This window comes from Dioscorea cayenensis, chromosome 17 (assembly GCF_009730915.1).
Source record: "Dioscorea cayenensis subsp. rotundata cultivar TDr96_F1 chromosome 17, TDr96_F1_v2_PseudoChromosome.rev07_lg8_w22 25.fasta, whole genome shotgun sequence".
NCBI classification, from domain to species: domain Eukaryota; kingdom Viridiplantae; phylum Streptophyta; class Magnoliopsida; order Dioscoreales; family Dioscoreaceae; genus Dioscorea; species Dioscorea cayenensis.
Window position 1 is genome coordinate 7,803,167 of NC_052487.1, and position 18,841 is coordinate 7,822,007.

Genomic DNA, 18,841 nt, shown 5'->3' on the forward strand with positions numbered 1-18,841 from the left:
AGCCTGATGATGGAGGTAACAAAGATCTTTATATATTGCCTTTATCTCTATCCAATTGTTGTTGATATGGAACCATCATAATAGGACATGGGTCACTAACCTATCTTGTAATTCAATGAAACACTTTGATGTGACACGCAATTTAAATAAGTTTGGGTTTTGGCAATAGCATGTACTACATGCCACCGTTGAATATTAGACATTTAATAGTGTATTGGTATCCACCTTTACATTAGAAATTGTTGTTGAAGAAGCTCTATGTACATTAGGATCTTATAATGTGTAAACAACATAGAGTTATTTGTAAATTTCTGTTTGAATAGATAATATTGGTTAATTTTGTTTTCTTTCTAGATACTTTGGCATGGTCATGAGAAGATAATGGCATATGCTCTCTCCCCTGAGGAATGGGACAAAAGAGCCGGAATTAAAATTGTTGATGGAATGTGAAACTAATGGAAATACGAATGCAAAATTTTCTCAATAAGCTTTTTTGCCAGGTCATAAGCAGAAACTAATGTGCAATTGTTTTCGGTGTAGATGTGTTTCAAGATGTACAGTTTGAATGATTGTAATTTCTGTACCTAAACTTGTATGAGTAACATTACCTTGGTTCAATTATCTTGCAGGTTGATTGAAACATATCATGATGTGTGCTAGTTGGTAAGCATTCCAATTTCCAAGAACCATGCAGGTCTTTTAAAGTTTAAATGATCTTCCTGCAACAACACCTTATGCAGGTAGTTATCCCTGAACTTGGACTCCCAGCAGCATTTAATTTAGATTCAGTTTGAACTTTGTTTGTGTTAAAGAGTAGACTACAGTGTGGTCCATCTGTTTTTTGTCTACATTTGTTTGTAAATTACTGTTATGGGTTACATGCTAGGATGAATAGTTTTGCACACTCAAGTTCATTTTTCATGTCTTTCCTACAAAGTGAAGTAGTTCTTAATCCTTTTATTGCAGTTCGTAAATGAAAGTGTTGAAGAAACTGCATTTAGGTCAAAATGATAAGTTCCAAATGAATTAATTCTGTGTATGCTCCTATAAACATTGCAGCTACATTGGATTCTGTTGGTAAATGAAAAAAAAAAAAATTTGGGTTTGCACTTGTGCTACTTCAAATGCTAAAATAAGATTCTTTTGCTTGTTATTAGTTATGTAACGGAGTTAAAATACATTTCTTATAGTCATTTCATCAATGTGTTAAAGCCCAAATATTATGTGAACATTTTATTTACATTTTCACTATCATAACATGAAAACTTGTTGGTCTATTTATAAATTACATTAGTGCACAGCACCATGATTTATGGTTCCTTCTGTATATTCCAAACTGTGTGGAAAATTTTCACTAGCAAAACTAAGGACTAGCTAGGCTTTACATTCTATGGTTAATCAAACCTTGCACAACCACCAATCCCTTGATAAGGGATTGGTTTATGTTTGGCTCTACCTTAAGAGTTAATACATCGTCATCTAATATAACTCCACTGCTTGTTTGCTTCCTATTCACCTGAAAAGTTGGGGGAAAAAGATTTAGTTAAGGACATTTGAATTTGCTTAGCACTGAAAATGCTTATTTTATATAAGAAAAACTAACCTCTGCTACTATATTGCTTGCAAGGTCTATCATCTTGTATGATGATTTTTCGGGCAATTCAACCACCTTATATTATATGATATGGCCATTGTCATGCCATACTTCACAATATGATTCTTCGCCTTTTAGAAATCTTTTCTTGATCCTAAAACATGGCTTCATCTCTTCATTTGAGCCATTACATTTATATCCTTCCCACCTTCCAAACACTCTAAGATTCTGCAGAATTGATTCAACAGGAGAATGGAGTTTAGTATTGAGACTTGTTTTGCCTTGATAAAGAAATTATCTTACCTTTCTGAGCAGCTTTAGCAGTACTCGGCCGCTTTGATCCATGACGTAGACTTCACATCTACACTTGGAATCATAGTTGTCGACACAATAAACCAAGTTTTCCATGGAGTCATATATTGTGCAGCCATTTTCATTCAAAATTAGGGACTTCATCCATATAGTATACAGTTCTTTCATTGAATTTTTATGGTTAGAAGAAGAGGAAGAAGGATATATCTTTGCCATGTGATGTGCCAAAGAATGAATTGCTCCTATCTTCAATCATTTTGTATGGTATTTATGTGCACTCTGGTTGGCTTTTAAGATCTTGTTTTCATTGGTTAATATTTCCATCAAAGCAAGTTATATGGTAGATAAATATCCTTAGACACGTTTTAGGCATGCAAATGAATTTAATAGAATCCAAGTTTATCCAACTTCTATGTTCTTCAAACTTCATGTGTTCATGGATTTATGTTGACATTTGGTTGATTTTTATATTTGTGGTCAAATCTTATTCATTAAACCTTTCCATGTTGATATCTTTATGCTTGAAAGCTGCAATACATCCCCACAAACACTAAATATCCAAACTTTGCTTAGATCACTAATTGCTCTTTGTGCAATTTTGTTATACTTTGAAAAGAGAACATGATTTAGACTGGTTAAGTATTATTTAAAGGAGTTCTGCTTCCTATTGGTTGTTTATATTGTTCTTTAAAACATTGAAGTTGTAAGCAATTCTGGATTCTTGCTATTTGTTTCAAGTTGCATCAATGGATTCTTTATCTAGTATTTGAAAATCTTACCAGCCTGGTTTGATGGTTAGTAACTTTCATTAGCATGTGAAATAAATGATCAGTAATGCATTAATTAGATAATGATGCTAACAATTTATTCTTGATAGGAAATGAAATCTTTGTAGACAATAATCATTCATCTTGTTTATTTTCTTACAAATTTCAGAATCTAGATTGATGCTAGGGCTACAAAAATTTTCTTCAGAGAAATCAAAGGCTTTATGTAGCAACATACCACTGAATTAATTTTTCAGCTGAGCTTATGTGTAACTCAAAAAAATATTATATATTTATAGGACACAATTTAACCTCTAAATGAACCTTTTTAAGTGTTGGCTAAATGTTGTTAGATTAAAATTCTGAAAATAAATTGGCTCTGTTGAATTTTCAACTAATTCAAGTATTTGCTTGAGTTTTTAGAATTAAATTAGCCAACCTTGGATCGGCCTTAGAAGTTTCTTAGAGGAGCACGGTGTGCAAGATTTCAGCTTCGAGAACGGTCGTCTGTGGGGATGGTGATACCACGCTAAGCTCAATGCTAATTCCTCTGATGTTTGAGGATAAGAGGATGGGTATTAAGTTCAATTAGTTTTTCAGCATTTCAATTTAGTTATTGGTCATCCGTTTTGTGTAATTTCTGGCAGGTGAAGCTACAGGCAAAGGCTTTTACGTTTATGATGATAATAAGGAAGATAATCCCAATCACAAAATGCAGAATTACACTGAAAAATCAAGGAACATTTCTGCCACTCAACTGGATCCTGAGGTATTTTTCTAACAGTAAAATACAGTCATTCTGATAACAAATAGTATTTAATACAAATATACTTTCTGATTGAAAATTGCAGATAATGAATTTATCTAAGAAAGAAAGAAATAGTCGAGACCCTTAATCATTGGTTTCACATCCCTCTACATTGGATGGAGTCTTGATGATATATATATATATATAATTCAATCTAAATTTCTTCTATTCTAGTTGTTTGGATGTTTGATTTTTTAATTTTTCTATATAGGTTTTGTTTGGATATCATCATAAATAAAAGGATTGATTGATGATTGTGAACATTTTGAGACCTTTCCACCTGGACATCTCTATTCGAGCAAAGTAGGTGGATTTAAGATATGGTACAACCATTCATTGTACTCGGAGTCAATTTCTTATGCTCTTTATGATCTGCAGCTAATGAGAAAGGCTTTTGAGGATGTAAGCTACAAAGATTACTGAAGCACTTAAAACTTTGGAAGAACTGAGAATTTGAGTTCATAGTTGAACTTTATTATATTCTTGATTTTGTTTAGGTTGTGATTAAGAGGCTCATGAGTTAACGTTTCATTTGTAGTTTTATTGTCTGGTGGTTTTGATTCATCCTTAGTCGCTCATGTGTGTAAAAAGTTTTTTATGCTTTTTTTTAGTTTTTCATTTTTGTAACTTTTAATGTGAGAGATTAATAAATTATTAATATTGTTTTTGATGTTGTCTCATATATATGTTTATATATTTGTTTGTTAATATTAGAAATAATATTTGATAGCTATTAAGGCATCTACGATGGATTTAATATTTTGGGTAAGCTATATGGGTTATAGCGGCAGATTTTTTCACCACTATAGGTCTAAACATTATAGAACTTATAGCGGTAGATTTTTCCACCGCTATAGATCTAAACATTATAGTACTTATAGTGGCAGAAATATTTTGCCGTTATAAGATTTATAGCAGCAAAATTTTCCGTCACTATAGATCATTATACATTTATAATACTAATAGATGGGATAGCGGCAAAAGTGTACATTTGTTGTAATAAACATATAGCGACCAAGGTTTTAGTGGCTAATTGGCTATTTGCCGCTATAAGAATATTGAAGATAAAATGGGACCTATAGCGGCTAAAAAATATGCCGCTATAGGTCCTCTTTCTTGTAGTGTTCTTTTATGTTGATTTTCTCTCTAGTGACCATCCTTCTCTTTTTCTTTATTTTCAGTTATTTTTTAATAATTTTCATGGATTTGTGAGGTATATTTTGAAGATTGCTTAGTTTGTTCTTTTTCTATTTTGCTTTCTCTAAGTGATAAGCATGAGTGAAATTAGCAAGAAGGAGATGAAAATACACAAATAAAGCTTACAAAGGTTTTTTTTAGAAAATAAAAAATAAAATAAAATAAATCTCGAAGTGAAGCTCTTCATCAATGGTTCTTTTGTTGATTTTCTCTAGTGTTCATCTCTCTCTTTTTCTTTATTTTTAATTATTTTATTTGTTTAATGATTTTTATGGATTTTTAAAACTTTCTACTAATTTTTTTTGGTTAATGTTATAATTTTATAAGTGTAAATCCAGAAGCCTAAGGCTTTGAGTTAATTTTTTCAGTGTTTTTTGAGGATTTAAACATTTTTCTCTTAATTTTTTAAGTTTTTAATTAGATTTTTATATTTATCTATTATTATTTATTAAAAATTACATGGTATAATTTAAAAAAATAAAAAATAATAAAAATTTCCTATAATGTAAACTATTGGTATATTTTTTTTCTATGAAGATTTTTTCAATAGCTATAATTGATTTTGAAAAGTCATTTGACATCATTTTCGTTTTTTTATTTTTGTTTCGTTTTTGTTTTGTTGTCAATTTTTTAAAAACAAAAATATGTTTAGATACACTAACTATTGTATATTTTAAAAAGTTGAAAATAAAACAAGTTTGATTAGCAAAAAATTGTAATTATCCTTTTTATTACTTTTTTTAATTCATTTTCTTATATTTTTTTATAATTTTTTCATATTAGTTTACTTGATTGTATTATTAAATATATTCAGATTTGACACATTCGATGGAGAAGAGGCTTAAGATGTTATTTATTTATTTTTTTATTTTTTTAATTAATTTATTTATTTATTTTTTAAATTAAGTAAAAAGTAAATAACTCAAACAATATATTTATAAATATCTAGGTAGTCAAAACCGGGTTGGACCGGCCGGTCCAACCCGGTTGAACCGGACCCGGGCACTAGGCCGGTTTGGTTCAATACATAAAACCGGATTAATAAAAAACCGGCCTTGAACCGAATGAACCGGCAGGTTCATCCGGTTCAACAATCAATTATCAAAAACCCTAATATCTATTATCAAGTCAAAGCAAAAGAATGAATCCTCGTTTCTTTTCCAATCTCCACCCTTGCGGCGGTGACACAAAACATATCTCATGAGTCTGGATCTCTCTTCCATCAAGCATCGGCACCGATAGTCAAGAAACACGAATTCGATCTCCACAACAAAGTATCATTAGGCTGGCTTCTAGCACTCGGCGAGAGCCTCGACATTGCTCGAGTCCCTGGCATTGGTCTTGTCTACACCGATCTTGTCTTCACCGATCTCATCTCCACAACACGAGTTTCGGTTTGCTGTGGAAAATGAGCTTGTACGAGATGAGCTTGAAGAGTTGAACGTGGCGTGTGAGTCAAGGACAGCGTTTATATTGGGTCACTTGCATGTGCGTGCAAAGCCAGAGTCATTAGTGATGAAGAAATTGGTGATAGATGTTGGGTATAATTTTTTGAAGAGGAATTGTGAAGGGGTTGATGTGGTGTTGCAAGTGCCGCCGGCTTCCTTATTGGAGACTTGGAGGGGATGGTATATATTTTGTGATCATAATAACGTTTAGATGTGATTTGATGTTATGTATGCATGTATGAATACGTGTATGATAGGTTATTTATTTGTTTTAAAAATTAATATAGGTTGTGTATTTCATTTTAAAATTAATATAATAATTAATATACTTTATTTTATATTTTTATTTATTAAATCCGGTTCGACCAGGTTCGACCGCGGTTGGACCTCTTGACCCTTGAACCTTGGCCTTCTCAGTTTAAAAGGTCCGGTCCTGTTCTGACTACCTAGATAAATATATAAACCAATTTATAAAAAAGCAACATGTCAAATAATAAATTTTTATAAATATTTTTTAAAAATATTATTATTTTAGACTATTGATATTAATTTATTAAAAAATATTTTTTAAAAAATATAAATAGAAAATATGAATTGGCAATAATGGATTATCCAATGCAAAACAAATATATGCAATGAAATGGTTTTCATTACTAATATCATATTAAATGTAAATAATAACTTAAATTTAATATAAATATTTTTTAAATTATTTAATAAAAAATTAAAAATTGTTTTTCAAGACACTCCAATACAATTATTTTATAGGGCGTTTGGTTGGATGTAATTCTAAATGGAGTGGATTTCTAGTTGCAATGTAATTAGAAATATTTGGTTTTTAAAATACAGTGCAGTCAAATCTTGTGTTTGGTTGGATGTAACTGAAATTACTGTATCATAAAATTTTATGTTTGTTTGAAAGGATTTGTAAATCTGTAATTGAAAAATGCATGTGTATATGTGTGTATATATGCATATATACATATATGTATATGAATATATATATATATATATATATATGTTTATATGTGTATATATGCATATATGTATATGAGTATATATATATATATCTGTATAAGTATATGTATGTGTATATATATGTATATACATATATGTATATACGTATATAAGTATATATATGTATGTATGTATAAACATATACATATATACATATATGTATGTGCATATATACATATACATATATGGGTATATATATATATATATATGTATGTATGTATGTATGTGAATGTGTATATATATGTATATGAATATATATATGTATATATATGTATAAGTATATATATACATATATGTATATAAGTATGTATATGTATATGTGTAAAAATACATGTATATGTTTATATAAATGTATATGTATGTGTATGTGTATGTGTATGTGTATGTGTATCTATGCATGTATGTATGTATATACATTGGTTTTCAACTCCTGGGATTTGGTTTTACGCCCAATTTGGGCGTAAAACCAAGGTTTAATTATCGTACAGGTCCCTGTATTTGTGTACTTTCTACCCTTTTAATCCTTATAATATTTTTAAGTACAATTAAGTCCTCATATTTAATCTAGTTGGGTCATTCTAGTCTACGGCGTAAATATCCCAGTGTTCTACCAAAAAATATTGCAAGAACTTAATTATACTAAAAAATATTGCCGTGGACTAGAACGACCCAACTCGACCAAATTTGGGGACTTAATTGTATCTAAAAATATTGCAAGGACTAAAAGGGTAGAAAAGTACAAAATTACAGGGACTTGTATGACAATTACACCTAAAACCAAATACACTAAAAAAAGCTATTGTAATGTAATCCCAATTATATCAGAGTTTGCAAATATACTCAAACAAACAATAAATTTCATAAAGTAAAATATTTGGTTTTACACGTAAAACCAAATACACCCAAACAAACACACCCTTAATAATATGTATTGATATAGATATGGAGATTATACAATTAATTTAATAATGTGTATATATATACATATATAACTTAAATGTAATAAAAAAAAAATGTAATTTTGTTCTGTGAAACATCTGTGAGCAAATTATCCTTCTACTTTAATGATATATAAATATATATAATATATAATATATGGAGAGTTATATACATTTATGTAGTATATATATTTACTTTCTAATTTCAATTTTTTGTTTAAATGGGCTTCATTATGAGAGAACATTATCTTGGCAAAGTTTGTCCCCTAACGTAATGTTTTTTTGACAGAAGCGAACATATGAATGGAGTTCATTCCCTTTCAAATAGCTTGCCCACCATTCATTAGAATACTTTATGAAATTTTTTATTAAATTTATAAAACACATAACTAGCAAACTAGACAAACCATTTTTCCTTTCATGTATAAACACACATACATCACAGGAGAATGAATTTCCCTTTTTAATTAACTAATTTTTATAATTAATAACTCATTTATAATTTTTATCAATTATTAAATTCCCTTAAATCTTATAAAAATTTGATTTTACTAATAAACATTTTATTTCATGTAGGTTTTATTACAAATCCTTCTCAGAAACTTAAAAAAATAAATAAACACCATAATTCAAGCAACACATCTAAACACTACCAAGCAAACATGATAACACAAACTCTTCATTTGATTAAAAAGTGGAAGAAGACAAAGCTTACAACAAATGCAAGTTTTAAAGCAAAACAAACTCATTTAAAGAGATGGAATTGAGGACCACTTCACAAGCCTCTCAACCAAAACTCTTCTTTCTCAATCTCACTCAAATAGTTCTATAATGGATACCTCTAATGAAGGCAGTGGAGAAAGAGGATGAGCACTTTCATTTATGTCTCTTCACTCCTTTCTCCACAAATCCTCTACAATTCTTATTAACATACATATAAATATATAAAAGCTAAACACTCCTAAAACTAACACAAGATGAGGTAAAGGGAGACTTGACTGTAAAAAGAAGCCTCCTCTAGCATAGCTGTATTTGCTGCACAACCATAAGCACTGCAACCACAAAAACACAAACCAAATTCTTTCTGTTTTATCCTTGTTGTCTTTTTCGGAGAGTTTGGAGGTGATTTTCTTCACACTAGTGTGTATTCTGAAACCCAAATGTCGGCTGGAGAGGCTGAGTGAATGTAAACGAACTCAAAGCTCTTTCCGGCAGGCAAGGAGCTGAGCCAGGTTGGGACTGAGTAGCCATTGCCAGCCTTGCTCAGCCCCCAGATTGGACCGTATAGTTTTGAAATGGATATATTGATGTTCTTTGCTGTCTTTGCTGATTTGTTTGTCACAATTGTCGAATAGCGGTAGTATGTCTTACCCTTGGCATTCCAAGATGTTGTTGCCGTTTGTACAATGGTGAATGGTGATGATGCTTTGGTAACTGAATCACAAAGAAAGCTTATTAAAAATTAGTCTTTCATACCTTATACACACCAAGCACAAGCCGAGCAATACATTACCTGGAGCAGGAGATGGCATAGGCTTAGGCTGAGGCTGTGGCAAAGAAATTGGCTTTTCCTTTTTAGCCGGGACATTTGGAGCAGGAACAACAACTGAAGCAAAAAAAAATATTCATAATTCTTGATCAATTTGATATAATATCCATGTGAGTTGATAACTTGATGTCAATAAGGCTGAATGGCTTACCAGGAAGAAGCTGATTGAAGCCACCATTGCCACCATTGAGACGAGCCAAGACCCCAAGAAGAGGAGCATTGTTATAGGTTGCAGGCTCAGTCTGCTCGTAGTTGTCCCTCTCATCGGCGAAGTTGTCATAGGCATCAGGTCCTCCAACAATAGCACCATCTAGGAGGTTAGGATCACTGGCCTTTCGGCTGTACCAAGTTTGGTACCCTCCCCTGCAGCTCACAAATGAGGGATTGACCTTGATGGACACAATTGATGAGGCACGATGATGAACTTGTTGTGGGTATGTGCTACCATAACCCACCATGTAGCTCGTTGCTCTCGGATTGTCCCCAAGTATGTAATCTACCTGAGAAACATAATGGCAATTAGAAACAAGAACATTAGGCACATTATAACCATGTCACATAGGTTAAGAATATTGTAAACAGAAGGAATATATATATGTATATATATATACCTGAGACTTGGCGAAAGATAGAAGTTCAGAAGGTGTGGCAGTTCCAGAAGGGCATTGCACATTCTTTCCGGAAGAAGCAAGGTAGTCTGAGTACACAGTCAATAGGAACGATGCGCCTGTTACAAACTGAAGGTTGTTCCACCTCTGCCGGAAAAGCAACCCTCCGGGTGTTCTCTGAACATTGCGGGTGCCCTTTCCTAAGCATGAGCACATAAAGTAGTCGGCCTTTTGCTGGTACCTCTCCAAGACTGATGAGTGATGACCAGCCTTTCCTTGAAGAAGGAACTGTCCATGTATAACAGTCAATAATCAATGGCAAATAGATGGAGGGCACTAAAGAAGATGCCTAAAATGACTGAAGTCATTGCATGGCCATACAAGGAGAATTACTTATCATCGATACCTTGGAAGCAAGGACCTGAACACCAGCATATTTAACATCCCAACCAAACTCAGTCATGCCCCAACCAGTTCCACCAAGTGCATCACCATTGTTGCTGAGGTAATCTAGGTAGTAATTGTCATTGGTAGCTTGATACAGCCACGCAGCAGCCCAGAGCAACTCATCCTAAACACCATGGCAATGCATTATGATTAATCAACATTGTCTACCAGTTAATGTAATGAGGCATAAGATGAGAACTCACAGCATATCCACTGATAGATTGGTAGTATTTCTGAGCCACTCTAATACTGCTGTCATACTTTCCCTTGTACTTATCCGCAAACTCAAAGAGCTGCAAATTTCAACAATAGTAACAATGGGATCATTAGTTAGTGGTATGATTAATTATAATTGTTTGCACAAATGATCTCAAAAGAATCAGTAAAGCCTCTTTCACCACCAAACCAAAGCTATGAACAAAATAGTACTGAAATTTTGTATGCTTTCAGTATAAATCTGGTTAGCATTATCTACACAAACAGCCCATTGGCAGTGAACCACTTAAGCAACCAGTGGAAGCTATATAAATAACAAATATACGAGTAAGAGTGACGCAAGCACTACAACTCCTTATCTTTCTAGACTCACGCCCACTCCCCACTCTCTACATGACTGTTCACTGATTCTATGCAAGTAGAAGTAAAATGCCTGCACTCACAAAAAGAAAGGAGGCAACCTATCAACTGCTGGACTAAAAATATGAGTCACAAGAAACTAGGCAACAAAATCCTGCAACTCTTTAGACCATTGCACCCTGGTTCAGATAATCAGACAGGGAAGGATAACAGCAGAAACACAAGGGTAAATCTGTCTTTTCACAAGTGCAGGAACAAATGTGGGGTCCACAGAGAAGAGTGTATGTCCTCACCGACACAAGCAGACCATGTGACACTTAAACCAAAAGAACACAAAGCATAAATAGCTGAACGTGCACTTGGGTCCCAACTATGCTCAAGTGGACCACAATGAAGATTTAGAGTAACAGTTGCAGCAATGATAAAGTTTCAGTAGAATGTTGTTATACCTGCTTGGCATGGTTGATCAATTGGTTGGAATAGGCCGGGTTGGATCGCCGGAAAACAATGGAAGCTGATGCCATTGCTGCAGCAGTCTCACCGGCAAGGTCTGAGCCGGGGTTGCTTGCATCGATCCGGTATGCTTGTCGATTTGTTGTCATGTCCTCCGGCCTCTGCCAGCAATAATGATCGGTGTTCCCATCGCCCACCTGCACCATTAGAAATGATATTAAAAATCTTGATTGATAGTTTCTGTATCATTGAAAATTGGAAACCATGGTTTTGCAGCTAATAAATTTTATTGTTCATCTTTTTGATAAATTTTGAGAAATATAGCAACATGCAAACTTGTTTCAATTGGAGGAGCAAGGCAAAGGTAAGTTGTCATTGTCTGTGTGGCCAAGAACTCCACAAGCTGCTGATGTTGTTTCCATGCACTTTGGAAAGGTTAGCATCATTGGGTTCATATCATGGAGTTGTTAAACCATCAATTGGTGCCCAGATTAAGCAATTAGAGATCAAATATTGTTGGAAAATGCGGAACCAGCTCAAAATCAAACCAATTAAAGTTTTCTAGTAAGATAAGAAAAGAATTTGAGCAAATATATTTGTTCAAGTTTGACTTATGTCTGTCTACCAACCACAATGAAAAATCATGTTTGAAAAGAATGGAACAGGCCCCTATTTTTTATACAAACAGCCAAAACAATCACAAACTATTTCTAAATAACATTAAAAGGACATAAACAAAGGACTTAACATCATCTTTTGCCACATAACATCATCAAACTGTTTGAAGACTAAAATCTACAGAATGAATACTATAATATTTTTTTAACTGAATAAATAATAGCAAAAGAAAAGTAACAGAGAACTAAGAAATGCATAAAACACAAAGAAGCTTCATTTTCCAAAGAAAATGCAGTCAAACAGAAGGTAAAAAAAGCCCTAACATGTTAAACAGGAAAAAAATATCTTTAGAATCAAACTCAGAGAAGGAATTTACCTCTCCATAGAGAACATCAGGTTCAGGATGAGCCTTAATAAGGTAATCAGTGCCCCACTTCACAGCCTCAATGGCATGCCCTAGCTCTCCACTTCCACCCATTTGCTTACCATATTCCAAAATGCTCCAAGACATCATGGTAATGGTGAAGGCCATTGGGAGCCCAAATTTCACATTATCCCCTGCATCATAATATCCTCCAACCAGATCCACCTGCTCACATAAACACCAAACAAAAACCACTAAAAATCACAACTTTAGAGTAAAAAACATACACAAATGAAATCTCTTCACCAAAAATTAAACTAATAAAAAAAAACAGGAAATGAAAATGAACTCATTTTTATAAGATTAGAGAGGATTAGAAGTCATACCCCACTGGCCTTTCCATCCAAGAGTCCAGAGTTGCCTCTCCAGCCAACTCTCTGATCCTTGGGAAGGTACCCAGACCTCTGAGCCTCAAAGAAGAGAATGCTCTTACTCAGAGCCTTCCCATAATCATGCCCAGCATCAACAACAACAAATGCCACCAAAACAAGCAACAAATGAAGCAAAACCACACCTTTACCACAACCCATCCTCAAATCACCACAAACAACACCCAAGATAGCAATGTAGTTGGGATTTATCAGCTAAAACTCCTGATAAACCCTCAACAATGGCTGAGAATTTTGGGTTGAGCTCTGTGAAGAGCAGCAGCAGGGGGTGCTGCTATATATGCAATAAAAGCCTGCAACTTTATTCAGTAAACCCCCTCAAACTCTTAAAATTTCGATTTAGATCCTTTGTCAGTCATTGAGAAAAAAAAACATATCATGTGTGGGCACTTCACAATTGTGCTTTTCCCTCTCTAAAAACAGTCGGTGGCTTATTTTTTTAATTTTTTAATTTTTTTTCTTTTTTATTGCAAATTATTATTATTTTTATTTTTATTTTTTAATGATTTATGGCAGTTTTCATTGATTTGAAGAGATTACAACTGAAAGCATTGATGGATGGGAGTTATTGCAAGCAGGTTAGGCAGTTGCAAGATGGGGGCCCACTAGATACTAAATGATCTGGACCGTTGATTGTTTTTGTAGAGGCTCATCCAATGGTTGGTTATTATATTAAGAGAAAAATTAAAAAAATTTATTTTAAGTAAAGGCATGGGACTCTTTATTCTTGTCCTCTGTTTTTATTCAAGTTTGTGAATTCTTGGAACTCAAAAAGCTTTTTTTGGTGATAAGATTTGAACTTTGTTTTGTGTTTGGTGGTGATTGATTAGAGCAATTTAGGTATCTAGCAAAGTTTTTGTCAAATTATTTATTATTTTTTTTACTTGTTTATTGATAGAATTTAATTTTTAATTTTATATTTATAATTGGCATATTTCATTTAATTAAAAAAAAAATCATGTTGAGGAAAAGTAGAATATTATTACACAAATGGAAAATAGTTGTTTAATTTGAAAATTAGAATTTTATAAGCATAAATAAACTACATGAATTAATAAATAATTTATATTTTTTTATTTTAAAATTTATTAAAACTAATAATATAATATATATATATATATATATATAAAAAAGTTAAAGTTTTGAAGACAAAATAAATGATTCGGAGCATCCATCTACCCATGTGGTTGAGCCCATCAACACTTCATCATCTCTTGACCGTTTCAGACCATTTCAGACCAACATACAAAATACTTTTGTTCTTATTGCTTTCTTTATTATTCATTTATTTAATTTTGTTATGTTATAATAATTTTTTTTTCTTTCATCATGATCATAATCATGATATTGCTTATTTATTTTTTTCATGATGATCTTTTAAAAAAATAATAATTTTTTTTAATAAGTCACATACTCTAAACTACACTAATTCTTGTAAATGATCGAATTTTTTTACAAATATATTTTTATAAATGAGTATTTGAATTCAAAACTATTTTTTATGATTTTTATCCTATTAATTTTTTTTATATATAAATAAATTATAAGCACCTCTTATTTTAAGAAAATACTTGCACAAATATGAAACAAGTTCAATAAACACATGTACTAAATATGAGTTTGATTCATGAAATGGGAATAGAAGGGAAATGGGAAAAGTAATGGTAATGATATGTAGAAATAAAAATGAGAATGAAAATTGTGTTTGATTGGAGGAATATTTTCATCATGAATGGAAAAAATTTAATACTATTCATTCTTCTCTAAATAGTTCCATAGAGTTTCATTCCTCTCAATTTTGAGAGTAATTCATATGCCTTTCCAGTACCACTATTTATTATCTACACGTTTTATTTTCCATTCTAATAATTGTGCATCCAAATATAGGTATAAATTATTACTGACAATAATTCTCAATCTAACAATATCAGTGTTTATTACTTTCTATCCAAAACACACCCTTAAATTTAATTTTGAATTATTTTCAAATTAATTTTATATAAGAGACCCAAAACTAATAAATCAAAACATCATTAATAAGTTTACCATTTAAATCAATCATCCTAGTTATATATTTATTTTAAGTGGTCATATTAATGCGCAATATATTTAAAATAAGATAAATTAAATTTATCATGTTTATTATTAATTAAATATATTTTTAGTACTAAAGAAAGATAAGGATGAAGAGACCAAATCCCAAATTTTCAAAGACAATATCTTGACTTACTTTCAAATCCAACACAAGTATTTTGCCAGATAATTATTCTAGGTTAAGTATTAAAAAACTTCTACATCTTAAACAATAGTACTATAAATATATACATAATTAATTATTTAATTATTTATTTATTTATTTTAAAAAAAAATAGACCAAAGAAACTAGTTCCGGTGGACATGGTAGCAGAGAATCCTCCGCTAACTCCGGCATTACCGCCGTTGAATAAACGTTTCTCTTATTTCAAAGATGCCACGTATGCAAAAAGTAAGTTTTTAAATTGCGCCGCGGTCCACCAGAACCCCATCGGTTTTCACGCCATTGATTTGTTTGGTTTCCGGGATTGACCCTGCTCGCACGTGCTCATTTCGAGGCAGCGTGCGAGAGGTATTGCCACGCCGCTAAAGGATCACCGGATCCTGTGTGGAGTCCCGAACAGCATTGAGATCATGAAATTTGACACGTGTCATAACGAGGTTTATTACTTTGTAGCCAAATCAAAGTGGGACTCTTGCTGAAAAGGACAATTTTTTATTTTTATTTTTTATTTTTTATTTATTTACGTGGGTTTTCATATGGCAAGAAATCTTTATTTATTTTTTATTTTTTTAAAATTTAGTTTTTATATTTATTGATGATAATAAATACCATATATGTTAAAATAACAATAATTTCTACACAGAGACATGATATGGAAAGTGTGCAATGAATGAAAAAACAAAGTCTCATGTGAGCATTTAATTTAATTTATTTTATTTTTAACTCGTTTTTCAGAAGAAATTCAAGTACTAGTACTAATAATAACAGTAATATATTAATGATACCCTTCATTGTTAAGCATTTATTAATACAAGGACCACCTATATCTATCTGATGTTCAAACACTAGATACCATTGAATAAATCCATAAGTTATGCACATATATATATATATATATATATATATATATATATATATATATATATGCTAAACATCATATGCGGACGTTCGTAGAACGTCCGCAGACGTATGCAGAATTTTGGGTAAGATTAGACGATCGCGATCGATTCGATTCATCGTCCTAAGATTGATTGGATGGTTCAGATTAAAACACTGTGCATCCCATTTTTTTGTGCGTTTATGAATAGTGCACAGTGTTATTGTTCATAGAATGGTGTGCACCCGTTATCAACGTTCACAGATTATGAATCTGGGTAAGTTTTCTAATATTATTGAAAAACGAAGAGTTCAACTCATTTCCAATGTATGATTAGGCTATAATAATAAAATATATGTTTGAGATCTCTAAAATAATATTATAATTAAATAAATAAATTTGTATTCTGAGAAATGTTACGGTTTTAAGCTAAACCTCCACCTGAAGAGCTCCAACTCCATCACTATTTTAATAACAAATATAAATAAAATTTTGTAATTTATTAAAATGTAGAGAAAATAAAAATAGGGTGAAATGAGCAAATTTAATCAGTTTAAATAAATGTAAACATTTTTTAAAACTTAAAAAAACTCAAATTTTAGACTTTATTAATGATGGCTATAAAAAAATTATTAAGAAAGAATTACAAAGTGATGGTCATGGAAGGATTGCTCTCCTTCCATGACCATCACTTTATATTGCCATTTTTGAAGAAATTTTTGAAAATAATTAGCTAAAAAAAGTTTTTTGGAAAATATTACATCAAATTTTAAAAAATTGCCAAACAGTTACTTTCATGTTGCCTTTTATATTGCCAATAGCTATACTCACTACTTCTCTAGAATAATGTACAAAATGCTCATCCTATATTTGAATAAACAATTTAATCATCCCAAACTCTTTATCATTTATTTAAAAAAAAAAATAATTTACTTGAAAAAAAATATTAAAATAAATTTATGAAACTTTCAGGATAATGCCAAATTAGATCTTGTATTTGCTTTCTTAATTTGGGTGAGAAAACGAATGAATATCATTTGCATGGCCTTTTTTTGACTTTGGTTGGAGGGAACATTATATTGGAGCCATTTATTTATTTAGGTTTGAATGCATCTTTAGATCATTTGCTTGCACTTTTTTCTTTGGCTTTTACTTTTAAAATTTTATTTGGAATTCTTTCCTTTTTCTCCATTTGACTAAAGTGTGCCCTTCTTCACATCTATGCAAAATTGCAAATGTTCATCTTTATTTCATACCTACTTCTTTGGTTTTATTATGAAATTAAGGAATTTGGGTAAAAAGGTACTTTATATTTATTTGAAAGATTATTTTTAGATTTCTTGAGATATAGAGACAAGCTTTCTTTATTTTCCACTTTTGCTTTGAATATATATATATATAGTTTTTTTTTTTTGAATAAATATATATATATATATAGTTGTAGCTAATGATTTTTGAAACTTTTGTATTAAAGTGTGAAGAGGAAGAGGGGAAATAGTAATCAATAAAGATGTGAAAATCATGTTCAAAGTTTTCATGGTTATTTAACCTTTTAGGTTGGTTCCAGCTAACAACCAATTAGAGCACTAGTTAACTTCATCATTCTATTTCTCCGCTCTCTTAATTTATAAATAGTAACTTTAATCCTTGCTTCTAGATTGATGTAATATAGTTCATTATAGCATTCAAGTTCATCTCTAATATATGTATTAGCTTGCAAAACCCATAATTGAAGATGATAGTTGTTAATTATGCCAAATTAAGTATACCTTTCTTTCGTTATCATGTTTATTTTTCAAACCTTAATAGTAATGATGCAATGTGTAAATATATGAAAATAAAGGAACAAAAGAAATTACAATAAGATATATATATATAATCAATTAGTTGGAAATCTCAATTTCCACTATTAATTAATTAAGTCTCGAGTTCCTTGGTACTCATTTCAACAACCTTTAGGATACAACAACTAATACATGATATGGTTAATGTCTCCAACTATAATTCATGATAGTCACATCCTCCTATCTTTGATGGATATACGATCCTCTCATAATTATTTATAGAGGTACCAATACCAACTACGCTCTCTTATCTTGATAGTCATTATTCACCATTACTAGTGAATTTTGTAATCACTTTTTATTTTTTTTTATTTAACCGTGTTCTCTTTCTAATAAAGCCATGATTTACAACAACAATAACAATAATATATAGAAAAGTAACAATGTCTCTTAACCACAAGATTTATGTACTTGAATTTGACAATAAAGAGTACAAAGGCATTGATTTAAAACACCAACATAAAAAGGGCTACTCAAATGTAGGTGGAAGGTAGTTGAATATAATCAATAGTTCTTGTGAAATGAGACACTCTCGCTGTGTCCACACCTTGCATGCAATCAAAGTACGTCCTCCTCATTCTAGATAATAAGTATTATGGCCACCTTTTCTCTTTCATGCATGCATGCATGCATGCGGCCAACTCTAATCCACGTGTACACAATAATGTTTTACTCCTTGTTAAATAGGCTCAATATATCCAATCTAATCTCTAACAAA

General features: G+C 31.4%; 2 protein-coding genes across 2 annotated transcripts; both read right to left on the reverse strand.

The window, feature by feature from the left end:
- Nucleotides 1-1,348: 1,348 nt before the first annotated feature.
- On the reverse strand, nucleotides 1,349-2,122 carry LOC120281091 (protein LURP-one-related 11-like). The gene is made up of 3 exons (XM_039288020.1): nucleotides 1,898-2,122; nucleotides 1,604-1,669; nucleotides 1,349-1,516 (listed from the first exon to the last, which is right to left on the reverse strand). The coding sequence occupies exons 1-3, from the start codon at nucleotides 2,120-2,122 to the stop codon at nucleotides 1,382-1,384; spliced, it is 426 nt and encodes a 141-aa protein (XP_039143954.1). The 3' UTR covers nucleotides 1,349-1,381.
- Nucleotides 2,123-8,744: 6,622 nt separating this feature from the next.
- On the reverse strand, nucleotides 8,745-13,414 carry LOC120280508 (endoglucanase 6-like). Its single transcript, XM_039287366.1, has 9 exons — nucleotides 13,083-13,414; nucleotides 12,709-12,921; nucleotides 11,711-11,911; nucleotides 10,889-10,978; nucleotides 10,645-10,809; nucleotides 10,242-10,526; nucleotides 9,782-10,130; nucleotides 9,595-9,687; nucleotides 8,745-9,515 (listed from the first exon to the last, which is right to left on the reverse strand). The coding sequence occupies exons 1-9, from the start codon at nucleotides 13,284-13,286 to the stop codon at nucleotides 9,214-9,216; spliced, it is 1,902 nt and encodes a 633-aa protein (XP_039143300.1). The 5' UTR covers nucleotides 13,287-13,414; the 3' UTR covers nucleotides 8,745-9,213.
- Nucleotides 13,415-18,841: the final 5,427 nt, after the last annotated feature.